Source organism: Haliotis rufescens, unplaced genomic scaffold (assembly GCF_023055435.1).
Source record: "Haliotis rufescens isolate VD_foot unplaced genomic scaffold, xgHalRufe1.0.p SCAF_1, whole genome shotgun sequence".
In the NCBI taxonomy this organism is placed as follows: domain Eukaryota; kingdom Metazoa; phylum Mollusca; class Gastropoda; order Lepetellida; family Haliotidae; genus Haliotis; species Haliotis rufescens.
This window is the reverse complement of record NW_025963779.1, coordinates 88,704,627-88,726,849: the sequence shown is the minus strand read 5'-3', so window position 1 is coordinate 88,726,849 and position 22,223 is coordinate 88,704,627. Positions and strand designations below refer to the sequence as shown.

Genomic DNA, 22,223 nt, shown 5'->3' with positions numbered 1-22,223 from the left:
ATAAAGTGGGGTTGCTCTTATTACTACGGAAGCGTAGTAGGGACAGGGTGAAATTTAAGTCCTACGGAGGAGATACTGAGTCCTACGTTGGAGATAGTAATTCTTGGCCATACTAAGTCCTACGTAGAAAATACTAAGTCCTACGTAGAAGATACTAAGTCCTACGTACGAGATATTAAGTCCTACGTAGAAGATACTAAGTCCTACGTAAGAGATACTTAGTCCTACGTAGGAGATACTGAGTCCTACGTAAGAGATAGTAAGTCCTACGTAGGAGATACTAAGTCCTACGTAGGAGATACTGAGTCCTACGTAGGAGATAGTAAGTCCTACGTAGGAGATACTGAGTCCTACGTAGGAGATACTAAGTCCTACGAACGAGATATTAAGTCCTACGTAGAAGATACTGAGTCCTACGTAGGAGATAGTAAGTCCTACGTAGGAGATACTGAGTCCTACGTAGAAGATACTAAGTCCTACGTAGGAGATACTGAGTCCTACGTAGAAGATACTAAGTCCTACGTAGGAGATAGTAAGTTCTAGGTAGGAGATACTAAGTCCTACGTACGAGATATTAAGTCCTTCGTAGGAGATACTTAGACAAAAAAATTCACCGTGGCACCACTACGCTTCCCAATATTACAGATTTTATACATGCACTAATTTTGGACACTTTAAACCCCGTTTCATCTTGCCTGTCCTGTGCTGTGATTATCGTAACTACAACATCTACCACTGATACCTACTGACGTTAGATAACCTTCTACCACTGATTATGATCGAATGCCATTACACAAAAAAATCGATGTGAAATATGCAAAAAAAGAGAAACTGATCTTTTACCTACAAGTCGCTCTGAGACAGGAAGAGTTGTGTCCCCTATCAAACAAGGTTGAGCTGATCGCATTCAGTCGATCTGTTCACTCATGGGGAAGCTGAACATCTTTGTGGTGTCCTTTAGCAACTTGCAGGGTGTTTACTACGCAGGCCAGCTCGTGCAGGGCCATGTCACGGTGGAACTCACAGACACTATGAAAATGAGAGGTATTATCTTACGTATTTACATTATGCACGGACCAAAATAGCTGGTGTTTCAGGTGCGTTGTTTATGTGGGCCTGACAGGAATTCGACATTCCACACTAAAGGGTAAAGTAATATTATCAACTGATGGATAGACGTTACGGTGGAAGATAGTCTAGTAGATAATCTAGAAAACACGTGTAACAGACCGATCAGTGTCAGCAAGTCTGAAGGCCGAGCGCGATTTGCGGAATGTCAGAATTACTTCCGGGTTCAAGCGATAGCTGTGTACAGTTTGTGCTCACACGCGACATATAGACCTTTATAACCCACGTGGTGGAGATACAGGTGGTAAGATACTAAATCCGTACATCACACATGTGTCGTACAAGGTTGACCTTGTTTTATTCGTTTTGATTGGATAACTGTGACCTCTGTCACATCGGGACTACTTTTTTCATTCATAAAAAATCACTAGACGTCATTCATTTTGCAACTACAAGACAGAGCTGAAACAATCTCATGAGAGCGAGAGATATTTACAAACACTTTATAGTCACACGCATCAAATTCGGTTTGTATTCCATATAAGTTATGCACATACATTATATAATCGAGCTATATCCATTTACAATGTACGACTACCGATCAAGGGTCCGGATGAGCCATTCGTCACCACTCGTCCCTTTCCGTAACCTGCAAGAAGACTCGTCCCCCAATCGATGAATGCTTTGTGCGAAAATACAACAAACCAATCAGAATGCGCGTATGGTTTCAAGTTCTTCGTCAAAGAATTCCTCAGAAATAAGTTTTGATTTTACATATGTCTTGCATCTATAAATATACCCAGGACACAGTTTAATGTGTTTATTCATACTGTATAATTCTGCATGTCCCGATATGCTTTAAATTGCATATGGAATATATATAATATGGGGAAATATATGTTAACCATTACGCAACGAGTTGACAATTGTTTTAGGTGTGCCCGTTTGCGCTCAGACAGAACCCGGTCGCAAAAATGGCCACGAGCCGCTATTCGGCTTGTCCCGTAATAACACGAATTGGTCAAGAATGCCGCAAGAGCGTGACGCACCCGACCACTTCGCAACTTTTGATTTGATTTAACGTAAAAGGATAGGCGTGGTGAAATGAAGTCAGTTTAAGCTATCTGGACAGATCTCTGGACTTACTTAAGATGGTCCGGTTGTGGCATCAGTGTCCCCTTCGAAGCGTTTTTTTGTGGCACTGTTTCGGGAGTTGTTTGTTCACGACTGCACTACCAGATCACTCAAAGTGAACATTTCCGATACAAATCATTCGAAAACTCCATAGAAGTGTGCCTGATTTCTGATTATGTGGCCCAAAATATCCCAAATGTGAACAATAACATTCCCCATCTCCAATCTCATTAAAATCAGATCCTAGTTCTCGCTATCGCTCAACAAAGATCTGAGGACATTCCTTTACCGGTCACGTCACAACGACCTTTCATCCGACCAATCAAAGCGTCGCTTACCAGATCATGAAAGCGACAGTCGGAATGTGTTTTCTAATCATGCAACGTCGAAAACGTCAACTCGGGGTGTTCCGAACGACAGTTACGACCCGTACGACTGATTCCGTCAAAACTATCGTCTATCTCTCGCTTCAGTGGGATAAACATTTGAACGGAGGAGGCGTTGAACAGTATGTGAGAAGCATTGCTATACAATCTCAACCATATATTAGACATTCCGGAATGTTCGTTTGTTCAGTTTTCAAAATTTGAATCGAGAACTGTGTCAACATATTTTTCAAGCGTAGACTGGCTTCAGTTGTATAAACGCAGTTCAAAATAAAGCTTGCCGTTTCTTTCTCGGGGTGGGTAAATATACTGCAAATTTAGCTGTCCGGGGCGAGATGGGTTGGCCTGCTCAGCTCACTAAACAGAAAATAGAAGTTTTCCGATTTGGGAGAAAGATAAACTCCGTTCCGCCATCTAGACTTGTTTCACAGATTCGAAATTGGTCTCTTACCTTCCGCAAATCATGGGATAAGACAGTTAATGCAATGTTTATATCACTACAACTTCCATCTATGGATTTGTTTAATTTCTCTATTAATGAATTCCATCTAATCACACGCACTTTGAGATGTAATGACGCCGATTGTTGGTCACGTGATTTATGGAATGACACTGGTCATGAACATGGGGAGTAAGTTGAGGACTTTCAGACTCTTTAAGAATACTCTAAATACGTCGACCTATGTCCGCTCTGTTTTAGACAGACAGCAACGTAGTACCTTGGCAAAACTAGGCTGCAGTTGTCTCCCTTTGGAGGTTGAAGTTGGTCGTTACTCCCGTCCAAAGACACCACTACACCTCCGTTTATGTAGGGTATGTGACCGCCAGTGTGTCGAACACGAAGTACATTTCCTCACAGAATGTGAATACTACTCTGATCTACGATATGACTATTCTCATTTGTTTTCTCCAATACATATTTGTCTAAGAAGTTAAACCCCAGAAGACCAATTTATATAATATTTATGTTATGCAGAATGATAGTCTAGCTATTCCCCTAGCCGCAGTTGTTACTGCTATGTATAAAAGAAGAAAATTTCAACTTGCATTGTAAATAGTGCACTGCTGATCCACAAGTAATTGTTATTCTTCCTTATAGGATTTAACCACATGTTTATACAAGTCTAAATATATTTAGTTTGTATGGTATTCTTCCTTAAAGGATTCCTCAACAGTTACAAAGATATTAACAATGGGACATTTTCAAATAAGTACTTATAAAATAGTTCTGTTACCACAGGTTCGTATATATATTGCATTTGCATTTCACTAAACGATACAAGTATAATCTCTTTACATAGAACTGAGGGTTTTTTTATCTCTCGTGTCTCATAGGCCAACTGGCCGGGTGGTATATTATATATTTTGTCATGTACTTTGAATGTATGTTTTTTATACTGCGTGACACGCAAAATAAAATATTATCTTATCTCATCTTATCTTATCTTAGCTATTACCTTTTATCCAAATCAGGTGTTGGGAGGGAAGTTGTAAACAAGAGTCCACTCCCATAAGACTTCAAACAGAACATTCGTGTCCAACTCGTGTTATTCCGGGACAAGCCGAATAGCTACTCGTGCACCTCTCATGGCCATTTTTGTGACCGGGTTCCGTCTTAGCGCAAACGGGCATACCTAAAACAATTGTCAACTCGTTGCGTAATGGATCACATATTATTTCCCCATGTATTATATATATTTCAGATGCAATTTAAAGCACATTGGGACGTGCGGAATTATAAAGTATGAATGAACACATTTAACTGTGTCTTGGGTATATTTTTAGATGCAAGACAATGAAGACATATGTAAAATCAAAAAAATATTTCTGAGGAATTCTTTGACGAAGAACTTGAAATCATACGCGCATTCTGATTGGTTTGTCGTATTTTCGCACATAACTTTCATCGATAGGGAGACGAGTCTTCTTGCAGGTTACGGAAAGGGGCGAGTGGTGACGAATGCAAACAGAATTCACAGTATCTCTCATCACGAGGAATGATTATTGTCTTCATATAAAACACATAGTCTAAAATTATTACACATACATGTTAATTGCCACTTACTAACTATATTGAGGTATGTTTGTAAGATATGTTTCAACACTGAGAAGTGATGTATTGTGTTGGTAGTAGTTGCACTTTGATCAACCAAGGATGAATGCCAGCGTTGATAATTGAAATGAATTGTCTGAGAGCCTTTGTTGAAATTCACATTATAAAAAATTCAGCATCTCTCATATTCTGCTGAATCGAGATTGAAGCAAGTCTTAAGTGAAATATACTTAATTGAAGAAGCCCATGTAGGTGTATGTTCAAGCATCGCCAAGACGTTTGCATGGTGTAAGCCTGATATGCTAGCCCGTTACTGTTTAGGTGAACTAATGCTCTTTTATTGCTCTTGTCGTGTAGATATACTTTAGAGAGGATTCGCCACTCTCCAAGAACCATGTTATTCGAAGTACTGATAAACATTTGAAAAATAAAGTCTGTATACTTTCTTTTAACTTGTATGAAATTCACCAGATTTTAGCACCGTAAAACAATATTGGAATCATTACACAGTCAAATAGTTTAAAGTCATCTTCATTTGATAAATATCCAAATTTCTTTCAACAGTTATTGATGTTGATTAGTGATGTGTGGCTTGAGCAGTGAGAAAGCTGAAGGTTTTGCTCCGCGATAATTTAGGAGTGAAAACAATCCCTCTATCAGGGGATAAGCGCTGTCCATGACAAACCGGATGTTGGTACATGTAGGTAGCAACTACCATTTTCTCGCTGTTCAGTAAGAAATGTGAATTCACCCGACCACATGGAGCATGGTTTAGGTCAGCTTTTGGTCCTATTACTTAATGTTTTCGACTATATCAAACTTGTATCATGCACCGGGCTTATGACCACAATCGTTGTAGTATTTACACGCGACATTCAATAATAAGTTCAATATTTCTCACTTTCCTTTTGGTGTCATCTGCCGCGATAGTGACAAGTCGAAAACAAGGTGCTTTTCAGCGTAAAAATGGTATACTTACTTCATACCAGCGCAATTAGGTGTCAGTTGTTGTTTTAATAGGCTATCTTAGGATTTGTGTCAATGTAGTACCTTTGTGTGATGAATAAATTCTGCGATATTGAACAAAACAAAACCTGTACGAGATGATGGTAGGAGGTTGCGAGAACAGATTTACTGCAAGGTTGTTGCCATAATCTGGGTAGTTGGTGTAAGAAAGTTACATTGATTTAAACAGATCTGAGCAGCATTTAGATGATGAAAACATTTTAGGACGTTTTGTTAGGCCATGTATTCTCTCATAATATTTCAACTGCCTTGTTCTGGCCTCAAAATAGCATTAATCGTCCTCCAGTAGCTTTAAGCAGTTATGCATATTGGATAAAATACATTTCAGTGATCATAAATCATCTCTCCTAAAAGCAATGTCCATTGTACGACTATAATATATTTGTTTGTTTTGTTGTGTAACTCAGCACCAGCAATATTCTAGCTGAATATTATTCCAGTTTATTCGTATGCAAATACTAAGGTCCAGTTATTCCAATATTCCGGCCAACTATATAATACGCCTTTGTTTATGAATCATTATCAAATAGTGATGATACCAGGTGTTCATGAAAAGGTGGGCGTATCCTGCCCCACCGGGGCCAGTAAGTCAAATCAGGTATAACTAGGGTATTTAAGAAAACGCCTTTGATATAAACTAAATATGTTGTTTATGAAATTCTACAAAATTCTAGGTTAAACTGTGAAATGGAGATAAGAAGGGAGACTGTACTGGGATCATGCGTTGACCTGAGGTCAAAGATGAGACACTGGCCTTGTACGTAGCGTTATTTGATACGTCACGTATACCAAGTTCTTTCACGCGTCTATAGTACCATTTGTGACACAATTCATTTTCTTTCAGAATCAGTGGCATCGAGGCAACGGATTAGCCATGTGTGTCTCTTAACGTTAAGCACCGAGGTAAAAAAGAAACATGATGTTATCGGTGAATCATATCTGAAGACAAATCTAAATATGGCCTCTCACTGCATAAATCACTGTTATCAGTTATAGCCGGGGAAATGGCGTCTATCATTTCTAGAATAAGCATCCTGAACATGTAGCAAATGTAGTTGGGATTACTCCTTCTGTGTAAAGTACAAATTCTAGTGCTTTTGGAGGTTGAGCCCCATCCGGGATTCGAACCTACACCCTCAGAGTTAGGCACCAAATTGCTGGCGATGTAACCCACTCAGGGACCGGGACGTGAACAACTGGTAGTCCAGATCACGTACTTTGTGCTCTGATAGATGTAATTTGGCACTTGGACGGAAGTTAAGAATACACATGATCAACTACACGTGAAGATCCGGGTTAGAATTGACCTAGTCCAACCCACGCTTGTCGTAAAAAGCGACTATGCTTGTCGTAAGAAGCGACTAACGGGATCAGGTGGTCAGGCTCGCTGACTTGGTTGATGCATGTTTTCGTATCCCAATTGTGTGGATCGATGCTCATGATATCAGTACACCGGACTGTCTGGTCCAAACTCGAATATTTACAGACCGCCGTCATATAGCTGGAATATCGTTGAATGCGGCGTTAAACAACAAACAAACAACCATGATTAACAAACATGAGATTTGAGTGGGTCACCCTGCCCCATTAGCCTATGTGTAGAGTGAGGACAGCGCACGTCGGTCATCCCGAGTTTTCTCTTCAGAGCTCTGTCGTTGTTGACATCGATCGCAATGTTTGTGACATTGCCACCTAACCTTGTAGTATTCACTGTCTGCAATTGGCCCTGAATCTTCAATAAAGTTGCCGCGATGTCTTTATTCTGGTGGGTGCTACTGGTAGGGCAGGACATGCTTACCCTTTTCGTGAACGCCAGATACCATTATTTTTAGTGATCCATTCATATAATGTTCACCTCTGTTTTGCCTTTTACGCCCAATGGAATCTGTTTCGGCGGATAATTGTGACTTGTTATATTCTGGTGTTGGCGTTTTATATTTTGATTATTGGAAGGGTTTGGTTGTTTTTTTCTGTTTTAAAAAATGTTTCTTTTATTTATAAAGAGGGCCTCATTATGTTCACTTGCGATATATCCTCTTTTTAAACATAGCGTAGTGGATAGAGCATCTGTACTGATATCGGAAGGTCGGTGGTCTCGTCTTACCAGAAGATGATCAAACATGGTACTTGTTGTTACCCGGCCAGGTGCTTGGCATCATGGGGATGAAACCTGGCATGTTCGTCTCGGATATTCCGGCAATACCACGGCGGCACGATATGTCAGTGGGCTAGCACCATAAAACTGCCTCAGGGATCGACCATGTGAAATCATGCTTCAAGTTGTTTAACAAAAAAAGAAATTGCCTGCCACAAAAATGACATTGTTACAAGGTATATTTCTTGAAAAAAATTCAAGGTCATGGCTTTAAATCTCTATACGAAATCACACTGCTGATGAAGTATTGAGAGTGAGATATGTACAATGTTGCCTTCACACAGTAACTGCCACCAGTCATGAAGTACTGTGTTTGGGATGGGATATACACGGTGTTGCATTCACAATACCTTTACGCCCAATAAATTCTGTTTCAGAGGATAATCGACGCGTTGGTATTTTATATTTATTATTATGGAAATGGATTTTATATCGCTTTTTATTTCATGTGTTCATCAAAGAACTGTGCCAAGACAATATATGATTTTGAAATGATAAGTTTGCAGGTGTTGGATAATACGAGGGATTTGTCTAAACCTGCCCAGACGCTGATATTCGGCGCCAAATAAGTAGCAAATGTCAGTTGACATTCCCAGATTGAAATTCTCCTGTTCAAGTTATCAAAGTTCTGGCTAGAATTATGGCTGTGCAGTGGGGAATTGTATTTCACTGATAACAGGTCCAGTAAAAACGAAGAGGCTTTGATTTGATTGAGCGAATGTATATTTGTTTAGGTCAACGCATGTTTGTATGGACATAACAAAATGATTGACAGATTATAAGATATTGTTTTTGTCAGTTCCAGACTGGTCACATACGGGTCTATGTATGCACACAACTATAAAGAAACTGACCACGAAGCCGCAGTTGTAAGTGAAACAGAAAATCATATTCTCATGTCAATAAACATCTTTTTCAGGAATTCGTCTCCGATTTGAAGGCAAGGCCTATGTACATTGGACAGAGAGTGAAACCGTAGGCACTGGGGACGACCAGCATACAGAGACTCGCGACTACTCCGCCCATGAACACTACTTCAAACAGGACATACTGCTGGCTGGTAGATGTACGTACCAGAGCTTTACCATGTAAACACACGCAAGATACTGCATTAAGGCCGTAGTTAATTTTTTTCATATTAGGGGGTGGGGGCAAATATTTGTACAAGTATTGTACAAGTATCCCCAAGTTATCAGTTATCCCCAACTTGTATTTTCATGATTCAAATAAAACTAAAAATAAAACACACACACACACCAGCTGGCTACGGTACTGTGCATCCTTTGCACGTATTGCAGAACGTGGACTTAGTACCCAGAAACGTTCAAGGTGACTTCGTGAATATATTTAGTGGCTAGGTTGATTGGGTGTCTCTTTGACTCGATTATTTACAGGCCGACGACATATTACTGTAATATTGCAGAGTCTGGCATTAAAAACGAATGCTGTAACAAAGCATACGTTTCTTTCGTTTACATTTGGGAAGGTAAATATATGAAGAGATTTTAGGAATGAAAGGAATTTTAATATAGGTAGATTACATTGGCACGTCAACTCTCTAAGATAACTAGTGGTACTTGGTTTACCGCAGGGAAAACTCTGGGGCGACTGGATGGTGTTATGTGGTAGTGTCATTTATTGTTAATCAGTGTTGTCAGTGTATTACATTGCTTCTGTTAAGATTCAGAAGCTGTTCATGACATTGTGTTTTAACCATAATTAATTGTTAGGAATGTATTACAATCTAACGTAAGCAGTGGTGTCGAAGTTACTAGTTTTAGATGATTTTGGAGTCAAGTGAAATCTGGAATTTTCTGGGACAGCAGGACTAAACCAGGACTGTATAGAACCTTCTAGAAGGTATTTAGACTTTAAGAGGGCAAAGGCGTGTCTCTTTCGCCTCTCATTATTTCATGACCAGCGGTTGTGTGTAGATCATCTTTTCACCCTGGATATCCAGCCTAGGCCTATTTTGAAAGCTTGACCAATGTTGCTGCTAAGTAAATATTATTATCTCTGATTTTATTGCTATAACCACTGCTATTGTATTTTATACTGTCATTGTGTTTGTACAGACATTGCATAGTGTACTGCCACTCTGTTGTGTGATGCCATTGTAATTATTTTCGGTAATTTGTAACATTCACAGAATCATTTGTAAACCGAGTTACTTTTATTATACAATTGTTTTATAATACGATTTCTCTGTTGTGTGCTGTTTTCTCACAGAATTCTTTTGCGTATAGACTTCTGATTTCAATTTGGAAGTCGACACGTAACAATAGTCTAATGGTTAAAGCATTTGTTCATCGCTCTAAAGGCCAAGATTTGATTCTTTATATGGGTACATTGTGTGAAGCCCTTTTCTGTGTTCTCAGCCGTGATATTCCTGGAAAACTGCTAAAATCAATGTAAACGTAAACTCACTCAAAGAACAGTGGGTAGGATAGTGCCACTTTTCATCTCTGTCCTTTTTATATCTGTTCCTTGTAGGGAAGCAGCAGTCTGGGGAGGACATCCATCTGCCTGCTGGCCGCCACACCTTCCCGTTTGCGTTTCAACTCCCACCTGAACTTCCATCATCCTTTGAAGGAGAACATGGTCATATTCGATACACGACTAAAGGAATCATTGATAAACCATGGAAATTCGACCACGAAACGAAAAGGCCATTTACAGTGATTTGTTTGCTGGACCTTAACAGAGATCCAAATGCCATGGTAAGTCATTTTAATGAGGTCGTTTTGGGTAAAAATGGAAGATGGCTCCATTTTCTTTTTGGTGTAGAGGTAAATAACATGCTGATTATGTGTTCAAACCAGTTCCTGGGCATGTTCCACAAAGCGATCTTAGCGCTACAACTATGAAGCAATCTTAGCGCTATGACTGTCGTAACTCACATGCCATGAAGGACTTTCGATAGTCATTGCACTAAGAGTCCTGTGTACGATTCCAAGTACACCATTGGCATGTGTTGTCCATCACTATCAAATAATGATGAAACAAGGTGTTCACGAAAAGGTGATAGTATTCGGTGACAACCATCACAAACACATGCAAAGGCAAGTCAATTGTCCACCAGACGAAAACACAGAAACGTATGGTACAAGTCGAAATAGGGAATTGCATTACGATATCATTTTGTTCACTGATGCCTCAACTCTTGAAATGTCCTCCATATATCTACTATGCAATATTTGAAAGCTTTACTAAGACCTTGAATATTGAAGCCCTGACCAATCAACAAGAGTGGAGCCATGCTCTTTGAAATCTTTGTATAAAAGGTAGTTCCTCAATAGTTGTGAAATAGGGACACCAAAGGCTGGAGCTGCTAGAATATTGCCCAACATGAAAGGAAAGTTGATTATTGAAGAGTTGAAGTCATCCCTCTTGTCAAACTGTCTCGTGTGTAGCTTTTTGTCACACTGAATCTTTATGCGTAGATCAAATGAAACAGCTCAGGTGGGTAAATCAATAGACTGGAATTGACTATTTGACCATCATTGAACATATCAGATCATCAATATACGTGAAGCTTAAGCTTAATAAACATCTTGGCCAAATGTCCTTGTAGTGACGGTCAATGAAACAGATCAGGAAGACGAGGAGCACACAATTGGTGCTGAGGGAGATAACTACTGCGAATTCTTGCCTAAATGTCTTATCTCACAATTTGACGAAACTGTTATCAAAGAAGAAGTCCAGTATTTCATGTATTGTTTACTCACTAAACTGCAGATCATATTTGCTTTCAGTTTTGACAAATTGTCCTTACCCTCTGACTATGGAGATGAAACACCACATTCAATGACAAATGTTCCATGGATCAAGGAATGAAGTTTTCCCTTGAGTTTGTTGTAAAAAGTTAAAGAATATAGTGTTTTACAGAATTAAACTTGATCCTTTTTCTGAAATTGCAAAAATTAAAGCAAATCCGTTTGAGTTTGTGAGAATCTGCACGATGGTAATTCCACCTGTCTCAAATATTTCTGTGAACAGGGCGTTGGGGTAGCCTAGTGGTTAAAGCGTTCGTTCGTCACAAAGAAGACCTGGGTTCGAATCCCCACATGGGTACAATGTGTGAAGCCCACTTCTGGTGTCCCTCTACGTGATATTGCTGGAATATTGCTGAAAGCGGAGTAAAACCATACTCACTCACTCACTTCTGTGACTATAAAGAAAGTTGGTTGCGTGAAGGATTGTGGTTAATCTTGGAGACAGAGATTATTTAGTACATTTGAAATGTGTCTCTCTCTTTATTTATATGGAGTTTTGTAATCCAGCACAAAGGAGGAACGGGCGTCTGAAGGTTGTAGTCATGGTTTTAGTACTGATGCATGGTTTGGGCCGATGTCTTCCTCAGGTATCATACCTATCCCTCAGTGCTCAATTAAACAAGGTCAAGGTAGAGGACAGTTTGTTGATTTCAAGATACAGAACTGCTGATTTCTTGTAGATGCCTGCTCGAGGTGCCAAGTCCAAGACACTTTGCTGCTGGTGCTGTGCATCAGGACCAATCTCTGCTAACTTCTCCATCGACAGACAGGGATATGTTCCCGGGGAAGCCATCATTCTCAAGGCTGAAATTGACAACCAGTCAAACAGGAGAATAAAATCATCGTCTGTGAAAATGACAATGGTGAGTTTAATAATTCTATAATTCTGTATTGTGTACATTATTATGTGATTTGTTGTGTTCATAATCATTGGATAAATTTCAATGTTTTGTGTTAACTACAATGAAAAGTTTCAAGTTTGTTGAGCAATCAGTGATAGGCACTTATATTTCTGTTGTAAATTATGCATGTTTTACGTATATATTGCATGTTCTTTACCTTTGGGGCTGTATTTTTATTATCTTTAAATATTTGTTTGCAGGAGACAATATTCCATGCCACCACCAAGTCAAGAACTTCAAGCCGTGTGATTGCCAAGCTGAAGCATGGTCAGGTCGAAGAGGGGGGACACGATTACTGGAATGGTGACCAGCTAGTTATTCCACCGGTGCCGCCATCGTTTCTCGCTGGTTGCAACATCATCGACATTAAATACTCTGTACAGGTGGGATACTCGCAAAACTCTTTATCCATATCTACCAACTGTTGTGTTGTTATATCTATATAGTAAGGTTGTCACATGTAGCACACTACGATACAGGTAAACTAGAAATTGCCATTTCAGGAGACATATTTCATCATCCAAGGATTGACAGGATTGACTCCTTGTACATACAAGCACAAGTTAATATTTTACGATAAAGGTTTATATTGCAACATATATGTGTATTGTTTTGTATGCATGTCCCACTATCCTCGTATGAAAGCACAGAGTGAAACATTAAACATTTGCCATGATTTTGCTGGACATTTCAGACTGCAATTAAACAACATTAACTCATGTGACTTCACTGCCGTCTTGCTGTTCAACAAGGGGTCATGCATTTAGTTATGGAGTAATGTTGCTACTTCTCATGCAGACAGAATGAAGTGTTATTGCAGGTTCTCCCATGTCAGACACTGATCTATGATATGTTTGCTATCCACAGCTTGAAGTGACTCCTTCAGGACCAAGCTATGATCTTGACATCCCTCTACAAGTGATAATTGGCACCATCCCTCTACAAAGTGTCCTAGCTCAGCATCCTCCTATGGCCCCTCCGGTAGGGGCCCCCATGATCATGCCAAATCCTGTAGGTGCTGGTGGAGCCTATCCCCCTCCTGCTGGAGCTTACCCCCCTCCTGCAGGAGCTTACATCCATCCTACAGGAGCCTATCCCCCAGGAGAGTCTCTATCCCCACCAGCCTATCCTCCTGGGATGCCAACGGATTTGCCAAATTTGCGTGAGTAGCATCACTTCAAACATCAATGTGACTAAAAAGAGGAATTAAGGGTGATTGTTGTGCCGGTGTCCCGGTATAAACCCTCCCCTGTACAAATTCTCCACCCAGAAATTTTATACCAGTACAGATTCTCCCCCGAAGAATCTTTTCTGCAATAAAATCTCCCCCGGGCGGATATATTTCGCGCCCCCCTCAGTATAAAGTCTCCCCCCTGATTATTCGGTTTGTTGCAATGTCTTTAAGTACTATATTCTTTAAATAGTTATCTTTAATGTAAGGAGGGTTACTTTAAAAAATAGATTATGAAATATGGTCATAATGAATTGATATTTCAGCATATTTTATTTGGTAACTGTACCTTTCATCTTGATTCGATATGTATCTCAATGTAAGGTCTCAATATATTACTTGACGCGACAACACTGTTGTTTTACACATAAAGATCATCAAAGGAAACGAATAAGTTCCCCGAATAAATTCATAGTAATTTTAAGTCAGTTGGGTAAACCGTGGGTTAGACATTTTTATGAAAATAACTGATGTCAGGGCCAATTTGTCACATGTCACCTGTATGTGTATACTTGCCTCGTTTTGTATCAATGTGGTACTCGTGACATGTCACAGCAAGAGTATTCTGGTGAACTGAAACATTCTGTGAATTTATACATGTAGAACGAGTTGCTTCTGCCACTACACACTACTGCAACACAATGAGTATCATTAATGGTTTCAGCGCCTCCCTCCTACGGAGAGTGTGTGTTCGGCAAGGTCGACATCAAGGAGGAAGGGGAGAATGAGCACCTGCAGGGAGACAACAGATATGCTCCCGTCTACACGTACTACGACTGGGGCCACAAGCCCTCTGCCCCTCCAACAGAGTAGATATCAGGGGAGCTGAGGTGGATTATAACTCCTATGTGTACCATCAGAGGGGCCACAAGACATCTGCTCTTGCTGTGTAGTCAATATTGTAGTTACCAGTAGGGGAGGGGTATACTAGATAATAACACCTGCATACATGTACTATGAGAGGGGCCACAAGACAGCTGCTCTTGCTATGAAGTCAATATTGTAGTTACCAGTAGGGGAGGGGTATACTAGATAATAACTCCTGCATACATGTACTATGAGAGGGGCCACAAGACAGCTGCTCTTGCTATGAAGTCAATATTGTAGTTACCAGTAGGGGAGGGGTATACTAGATAATAACACCTGCATACATGTACTATGAGAGGGGCCACAAGACAGCTGCTCTTGCTATGAAGTCAATATTGTAGTTACCAGTAGGGGAGGGGTATACTAGATAATAACTCCTGCATACATGTACTATGAGAGGGGCCACAAGACAGCTGCTCTTGCTATGGAGTCAATATTGTAGTTACCAGTAGGGGAGGGGTATACTAGATAATAACACCTGCATACATGTACTATGAGAGGGGCCACAAGACATCTGCTCTTGCTATGAAGTCAATATTGTAGTTATCAGTAGGGGAGGGGTATACTAGATAATAACACCTGCATACATGTACTATGAGAGGGGCCACAAGACAGCTGCTCTTGCTATGAAGTCAATATTGTAGTTATCAGTAGGGGAGGGGTATACTAGATAATAACACCTGCATACATGTACTATGGGAGGGGCCACAAGACATCTGCTCTGCATGACCAAATGTAATTTGAAATGGAAAAATAGCGTAAAAGAATTAGATAGAATGACAGGCAAAATCGTCCCCCAAATTAATAAACAGTTCAGAACATATCCAGGTGAGCTACAGTGCCGTGGTACAATTTTAACATTTTGATGTTGAACACTTGTTGAGCTCACGTTTTCAGTTTTTAAGGACCTAAGCAAGCCATCTGAACCATATACTTTACATTGTGCTATATGTATTTGTTCTTATTTAGATAATATATGTTATAACATAAATATATTTTGATACTACTGTACTATTTTGTATGAACTCAATACTCAAATACCTTTCCCTGTTCAAAGTTGCTTGGATGAGAGAATTTATATTGCATTGCCCTTGACTAATTATGTTGTGTTCCTCATGCGTTTCACAAACGTGAAACATATAGAGCTGATACATATTTCCATAAGATATTACGTTTCATGTTATTAATAATCAACATTAATGGTAATCCATACGATGACATGCATTAACCTGAGACCATATATGGTCTCTGCATTAACCAAGTCAGCTATCCTGACCACCCTATCCCGTAAGTCGCCTCGGACGATAAACACAATCGCCTTTTACGGCAAGCAAGGGTTGCTGAAGACCTATTGTACCCCGGATCTTCTCGGGTCTGAGGGTGTTGATATGCCATGGATGTTTGTCATGAACCGGAGTACAAAGGTTCAGCAGAGATTAAGATACCAACTGTTCATAAGGATACAGATTTGATCTTTGGCTGACTGCACAGTGTTGCTAATTTGGACCCGTGAAGATTCCGGGAAGAATAGGTCTTCAGCAACCCATGCTTGCCGTAAAAGGTGACTATGCTTGTCGTAAAAGGCGACTAACGGGATCGGGTGGTCAGGCTCCCTGACTTGGTTGATGCATGTCATCGTATCCCAATTGCGTGGATCGATGCTCATTGTATTAATCACTGGATTGTTTGGTCCAGACTCGATTATTTACAGACCGCCGTCATATAGCTGGAATATTGCTGAGTGCGACGTTAAACAACAAACCAACCGACCAATGCTAATTTGAATGGACTGTTTTCCTTGAATAAAGGCTTGTTAATGAATTTGAGAGATAACCAGTTGCACAATACCCAGACTAGTTTTGTACTGGTGAAAGAGTAAGGAAAAACAATATTAAAACTCCACTTTAATGATGCTTATACTAAAAAGGCATCCACTGTTTAATATCACACAGGCAAATTTCCACGAGATACCGGTAATCCGGGTCAGGTTGAACCAACTCACAAGACACAGTTGGAGGGAGATAACTTGTCCCATATTTGACATAAATAATGTCCAGTATTTCACATATTGTTTACTCAGTAAATTGTCTAGTTCTTTCATTGCAATATTTACATTGACATGTTTTACATTGTTATCTTCTGTTTGTTTATCTGAAGCAATATGAAGTAGTTTTTATTTTACGTTACTGTGGAATCTGTCTCAACCAAACTCTTGACTAATCAGGATATCTGCCAATACGGACCAAATTTACGGATCCAATTTTACTACGTTCATTTATCATCAAGAGAAATCTCTCTAGTCGTCCTTCACTGCATATTCCAGACAGACATTGTGTGACAGTAGGTCAATTCATCATGTAATTTATCCTCTCTCACCTGGATATACTGTTTACACATCTCGTGTGTCAGGTAAGCTGTTCTCATCAATACACAATGTGTTTACAATGTAGACTGATGCCCAGAATGGCCTCTCCAGTAACATACCGTATTTAACCGCATATAGGCGAAATCCGATCCGAAATTGTTTGCGAGACTGTCAAGCCCCTCAGGTGGTTGGTTACATTTGGCATGAGATAGCAAGGGAAGTAACTCTATGATGGACTTTAATCTTTGTCAAGTTTCGTTCAGGCTGGTTCCATTGTACTTACAAGAGAGCAATTCTTCCCGAAACTTGTACTCAAAATTCTGATTCATCATTTGATGGATGAGCCTGTATCGACAAGTGTACATCTGTTGGTGACCACTAAGTCAGCATCAGGAGCGGTGCTGGTCTGTTCTACCTCGTTTTGTCCTCATGTCATTATTCAATCATGTGTGCAGTTCTCGAGAGCCAAAAATATTTTATATAATCCTAACTGATGATTGCTTTGATTGTGTTGTGGTATATGCAAGCGTGCCTTGGCAACATATCTAATGTGTCCACTTGTATTCTGTTACATTGTTGTTGTTTTTCTGATACAGAACTTGTCAATGCCGTGGTATATAGGTTATGAAGTTGTGTCTGACTCAATCTGGTAACCATGGAAGGGCAATAGATTGTTAACCATTGTTGTTTCTTTTGGTATGTTTTAAAGCCCTGATTGAAACGATATTCAGAATGACATTTCCTGAAAGATGTGTGTTCATACAGTAATATACACTCTAAAAACAAACGTTTACTAGAGACATGTTGAAGTGCTTGTTCCTAAACGCTAGTGTATATCTTATGTCACTGGTGCTTAATAATCACCACAGTTTGCCATACAGCCAACACACACATGTGCATTCATAAATGCACACCCGTTTGTTCTTTTTCGCACCACAAACAAGTTTTTAGTACAGACATGTTGAAGTGTTTGTTCCTGGACGCAAATGAATACTTTATGTCACTGGTGTAAAACAAGTTTGAGATACAAGATACACACACACGTATTTTTAAGTGTACATCCGTTTACTAATATTACATTTTTGATCAAAATAATAGAAATAGTTATGTCGACTATTATTTCTAATTTATTTAAAACAAACTGAATTTACACTATTAAGCTTATCTATTTAGATCTATCTCTCGTCTGAAAGCTGAATACTTTTCCATGGACCTCTTACGAATGGTATGTATATAAATTGTATATATCGGCAGATTTACTTCGTGTGCCTCATGCCGCATGCATCTATCCAACAACACATCCACGCATACATCAATATATGTTGAGAAGTCAAAATGTGATTTTTCACCCGTAAGGTCCTTTATCTCATGGTTGGTCACATGAGATGATTTATTAACACCAGTGTTTATATACTATCAGCAGTGTTGTAAAATATATGACGTCACTAGATGACGTCATTATACTAAGTGGTTGTCGCCATTTTGTACTAAGTGTTCCTGCACAAGATAACTCAAAATTGCGTAAGTAGTATTGCAAAACTGAAGTGAAATTTTATTATATTAACTAGTGGAAAACACAATATCAGAGTTCACGCAAGTCTTGTTTGAATCTAGATTGTTATATAGGCCTACCTAGATTGTTGTTGTGTATATCCTTAATTTTCTAAACAACTGCAGGTTCACCTTCCGTCTTCAGTGAAGGTAGGTCTACTGGCATGTGGGTATGTCTCCCTTCACACAATATTTCCGATACAGAGAAGTCACTGTTTCTAATGACGATCTCTTGTCTGAAGAAGAATATTCTGTCAATCTCAAAGAACTTGAAGCTGAATGGGACAAGGCCAAACCAAGTAACACTCACATCAAGCTGCTTCTCCGGCACCTACGTCAGTACAGAAAAAGGTGGATGACTTCTCTACCAGACGGAACGATCCAGCCCATAATTGAGGCGTATCCCTTTTTCTCAGAAGGACAACATGTGAGTATTGAGTAGTGACAGATGATAGGAACATGCTGTTGGTAGTCCACGATGTCTCCAAATATTATTATAAAAACACTGTACAGTTTCAGAGAACAATTGTAAACTTCATGTGCAAATGAAGGAATGGATTATATTCAATAGATTACCTGTAAAATGACTTGACTTTTGTCATTTCATACTCTGTTATTTATTCACAGGTGCTGTCGGAATTATTTGCTATGGTGTACCCAGAAAAGGAGGAGGAACAGGCCAGACAAGATGTCTGTCAGAAGGTTGAATGGCTCCTGTGGCATGTGGCGAATACAATGAAGGCTAACGTGAGCACTCTTATTATCATTTAAATAATGTGTCCTGAATAGCTTCACATATCAAAAGTACCATATACCCCCTAAACCGCAGAAATTGACTTACTGGTGGGCATGGAAAAGGCTGTGGCAGTCGAAAAAGGACGAGCTAAGAAGTCCAAGTCAATCATTAGTGTCCATAAGGTTCGTCTCTCAATCCCTCAAATAGTATGCTGAATAATAAGGTGGTCTGGGGCCTTAAGGATTTTTTTCCACCTGTGGTTAAAGTATGCTGTGACCCCTAAAATTTTAGCTTTTAACATTATGCTATATGGAAATGACCAACTGACTTTCATCCTTAGTTAAAGATCATATCATTTTTTTAAAATGCAGACGTTTTTACAATTTTATCAAAGATTTTTATACCAAAACTTAAATTTAATGTTTAACTTTCAGGTGGATTGTGTGGCTTCTGTCAAAGAAGCATTTTTTTAATCCAAGGAATTCACCTCGCCACGCCTCATCATTGTCGTCAATAAGGACGACAACAGTTTCATGACAGCCTACATTGTGGTGGACAGGACGAAGATAGCTTGCCAAGCTGCATCTATCTTGGATGCAGCAGTTGTGCTACTGGCAGCGTATTATGTATTTGATCTGAGCTACCCAGACATATATACGCGTGCGCTTGGATTGCCTCAGCAGTTTGTGGTGGGAGACGCCTACAGTGGACCTAAAGGAACAAAATGGATCACTTTTGTGAAACGTCACACCCTGGACTCTCCCTAGTCTTACTGACTCAGTCGTTAGTGTTTATCACTGAACATGTATTCTTACATAAACATGTACAAGTGTCTATATAGTGTTGCAAGAGTATAAACATGTTTTTGTGTTTATTTATAAACGTCTCAATGTGCATTTTATTTTAAGCGGCCCTGTATCTACATAAACACGTCTGTTTATAAATATACATGTGGACGTGTCTATAAAGTGTTGCATCATCAGTTTTTATTTCTGTGTTTAAACAAAACACTTGTTTTTAGAGTGTAGGGGCGGTCGGGTAGCCTTGTGGTTAAAGCGTTCGCTCGTCACGCCAAAGACCCCGGTTCGATTCCCGACATGGGTACAATATGTGAAGCCATATCTAGTGAATATTGCTAAAAGCGGCGTAAAACCATACTCACACACTCAGAAGTAATATTGCTATGGCCATCAAGAAGAATGTATAATCAGTAATGTATCTTAATTGTCAAACTTATAGGTTCGTAAATAATATGAAAGCAAGAAATATTTTCTAAATACTTCCCTGTCTATTTTGATGGTCATATGACAGAGCACGAATTATCTCATAATTATCCTGTAAACTGTAATTAGTTTTGCAGGTATAAACCAGTATATTTATTTCCAGCCTCGTTTTCACGTAATTCAATCTTTTCAAATTCGCTTTGGAGAGAAATATATCTGAGGATCATAGCATGCTGTTATCTCCTAAAATGAATATATGTCAATACCATCATGTTTCGCATATTGTTAAGGATATGTCAGTACCCCATAGGCGTCAATGTCAATAACGGGCCTGTCAAAACGATCTTGTTTTCCTTTCAAAAGTTTTTCAATGACCATAACTTTTGAAGAATTTATCATTCAAAGCATACAGTTACGCAAATTAACCATCAGATATTGGTTAGCATACCTTCTTTCTTCAACAAACAGGGGAGGTCGGGTAGCCTAGTGGTTAAAGCGTTCGCTCGTCCGACCGAATCCCTCCATGGGTACATTGTGTGAAGCCCATTTCATGTAATCTTCGCTGATGTATACATGCGTGGCATTTTATACATGGCACGTGGCATCACTATTTATTAACATGTTTTTCATATTTATGACATCCAGTGCCACTGTCAGAGCATAAACGTCTTATTTATCAAATAAATTCCAAATGCCTCCTGACATTTGTAATCTTCCTCTTTGAATTGTCTCTTGTTATTCCCAGTCGACGTTGCTTCTTGTTAATACGTTCTTTCGGCAGGCAGCATGGGTGTAGTTTGGACGTAGCATGACGTAATTATTTATCTTATGATATCGGAAGGCAATTAGTGAATCAATTAGACATAATTAATTGATTGGTATAAATACTCATGTTTATACCAAATTACGTCCTGAGATGGTTCGCTTTCCTCTTTATTTTAGTGACTTTACGTTGTGCAAGTAGATCTCTCAAAGAACGGAACGTTATTTCTCGTAATTTGATTCGTCAAAAACAGACATGTAACCACTTTCTCACAACTTCTTTCAGTGGCATTTAGAAGTTGGTGTGATGAAGTAAGACGAGTTCTATGGATGAACAACTTCATTATTACAATTAGTGCGACGTTTCGGTATAGATCCTAACACCTTTATCAAGCAAGTGATGGATAGTGCTTACTTACTTACTTACTTTGGAGATTTAACGTGCGCTTTCCGACTGATGCGTATTTCGCACACGGGCCCGGCCAGGCCATTCAATGTGTTTCCGAAAGGGGCGAAAGTGGTCTGTGCAACCCAAGAGGGGGGTTTTAGGGGTTGCTTATATAGAATTTGGGAATTTTGAGATTTGGAATAGATGCCGATGGGATTGGGGAGGAGTGCTAAACAACATAGGTATATATACTTATTAACATCAAAGTTGATACAGTAAATGATTGATGGACACAGAGAGCTGATTAAGATAATTGGAAGCCAGTGGATGACTAATGAACACAGAGTCAACAAGCAGACTGATAGAGATGATGGAAGCCAGTGGATTAATTGGATGGACATAGGGATTTAGCAATTAGGTGATGGTAAGCAGGCGCTAAGCACTTTCTCACACTTAAAAATACGATGACATCCATACTGGGTCATACCGGCTGTCTACAGGTCAGTTTCAATCCAAAGACAGTTAATAATGCGACAAAATCCTTTCCATATCCGATTGAAATCTCTGCATAAAGCAGAGTCGATTGTTCAATTCCGACTA

General features: G+C 39.5%; 1 protein-coding gene across 2 annotated transcripts; it reads left to right on the top strand.

The window, feature by feature from the left end:
* The first annotated feature begins 865 nt into the window (after positions 1-865).
* On the top strand, positions 866-21,189 carry LOC124118923 (arrestin domain-containing protein 3-like). 2 transcript variants are annotated; one of them, XM_048403046.1, is made up of 10 exons: positions 866-1,044; positions 8,742-8,888; positions 10,316-10,542; positions 12,279-12,461; positions 12,701-12,883; positions 13,368-13,662; positions 14,396-18,188; positions 18,641-18,941; positions 19,142-19,261; positions 19,685-21,189. In XM_048403046.1, the coding sequence occupies exons 1-7, from the start codon at positions 927-929 to the stop codon at positions 14,542-14,544; spliced, it is 1,302 nt and encodes a 433-aa protein (XP_048259003.1). In that variant the 5' UTR covers positions 866-926; the 3' UTR covers positions 14,545-18,188; positions 18,641-18,941; positions 19,142-19,261; positions 19,685-21,189. The 2 variants fall into 2 exon arrangements, with proteins under 2 accessions (XP_048259003.1, XP_046337200.1); XM_046481244.2 differs by having other exon boundaries at positions 14,396-18,941.
* The last annotated feature ends 1,034 nt before the right edge of the window (positions 21,190-22,223 follow it).

Coding starts and splice junctions, on each gene's coding strand:
- LOC124118923 (XM_048403046.1), top strand. CDS start 927: ATGGGGAAGCTGAACATCTTTGTGGTGTCCTTTAGCAACTTGCAGGGT. Junction 10,543..12,278: donor ACAGAGATCCAAATGCCATG/GTAAGTCATTTT, acceptor GATTTCTTGTAG/ATGCCTGCTCGAGGTGCCAA. Junction 12,884..13,367: donor ACATTAAATACTCTGTACAG/GTGGGATACTCG, acceptor TGCTATCCACAG/CTTGAAGTGACTCCTTCAGG.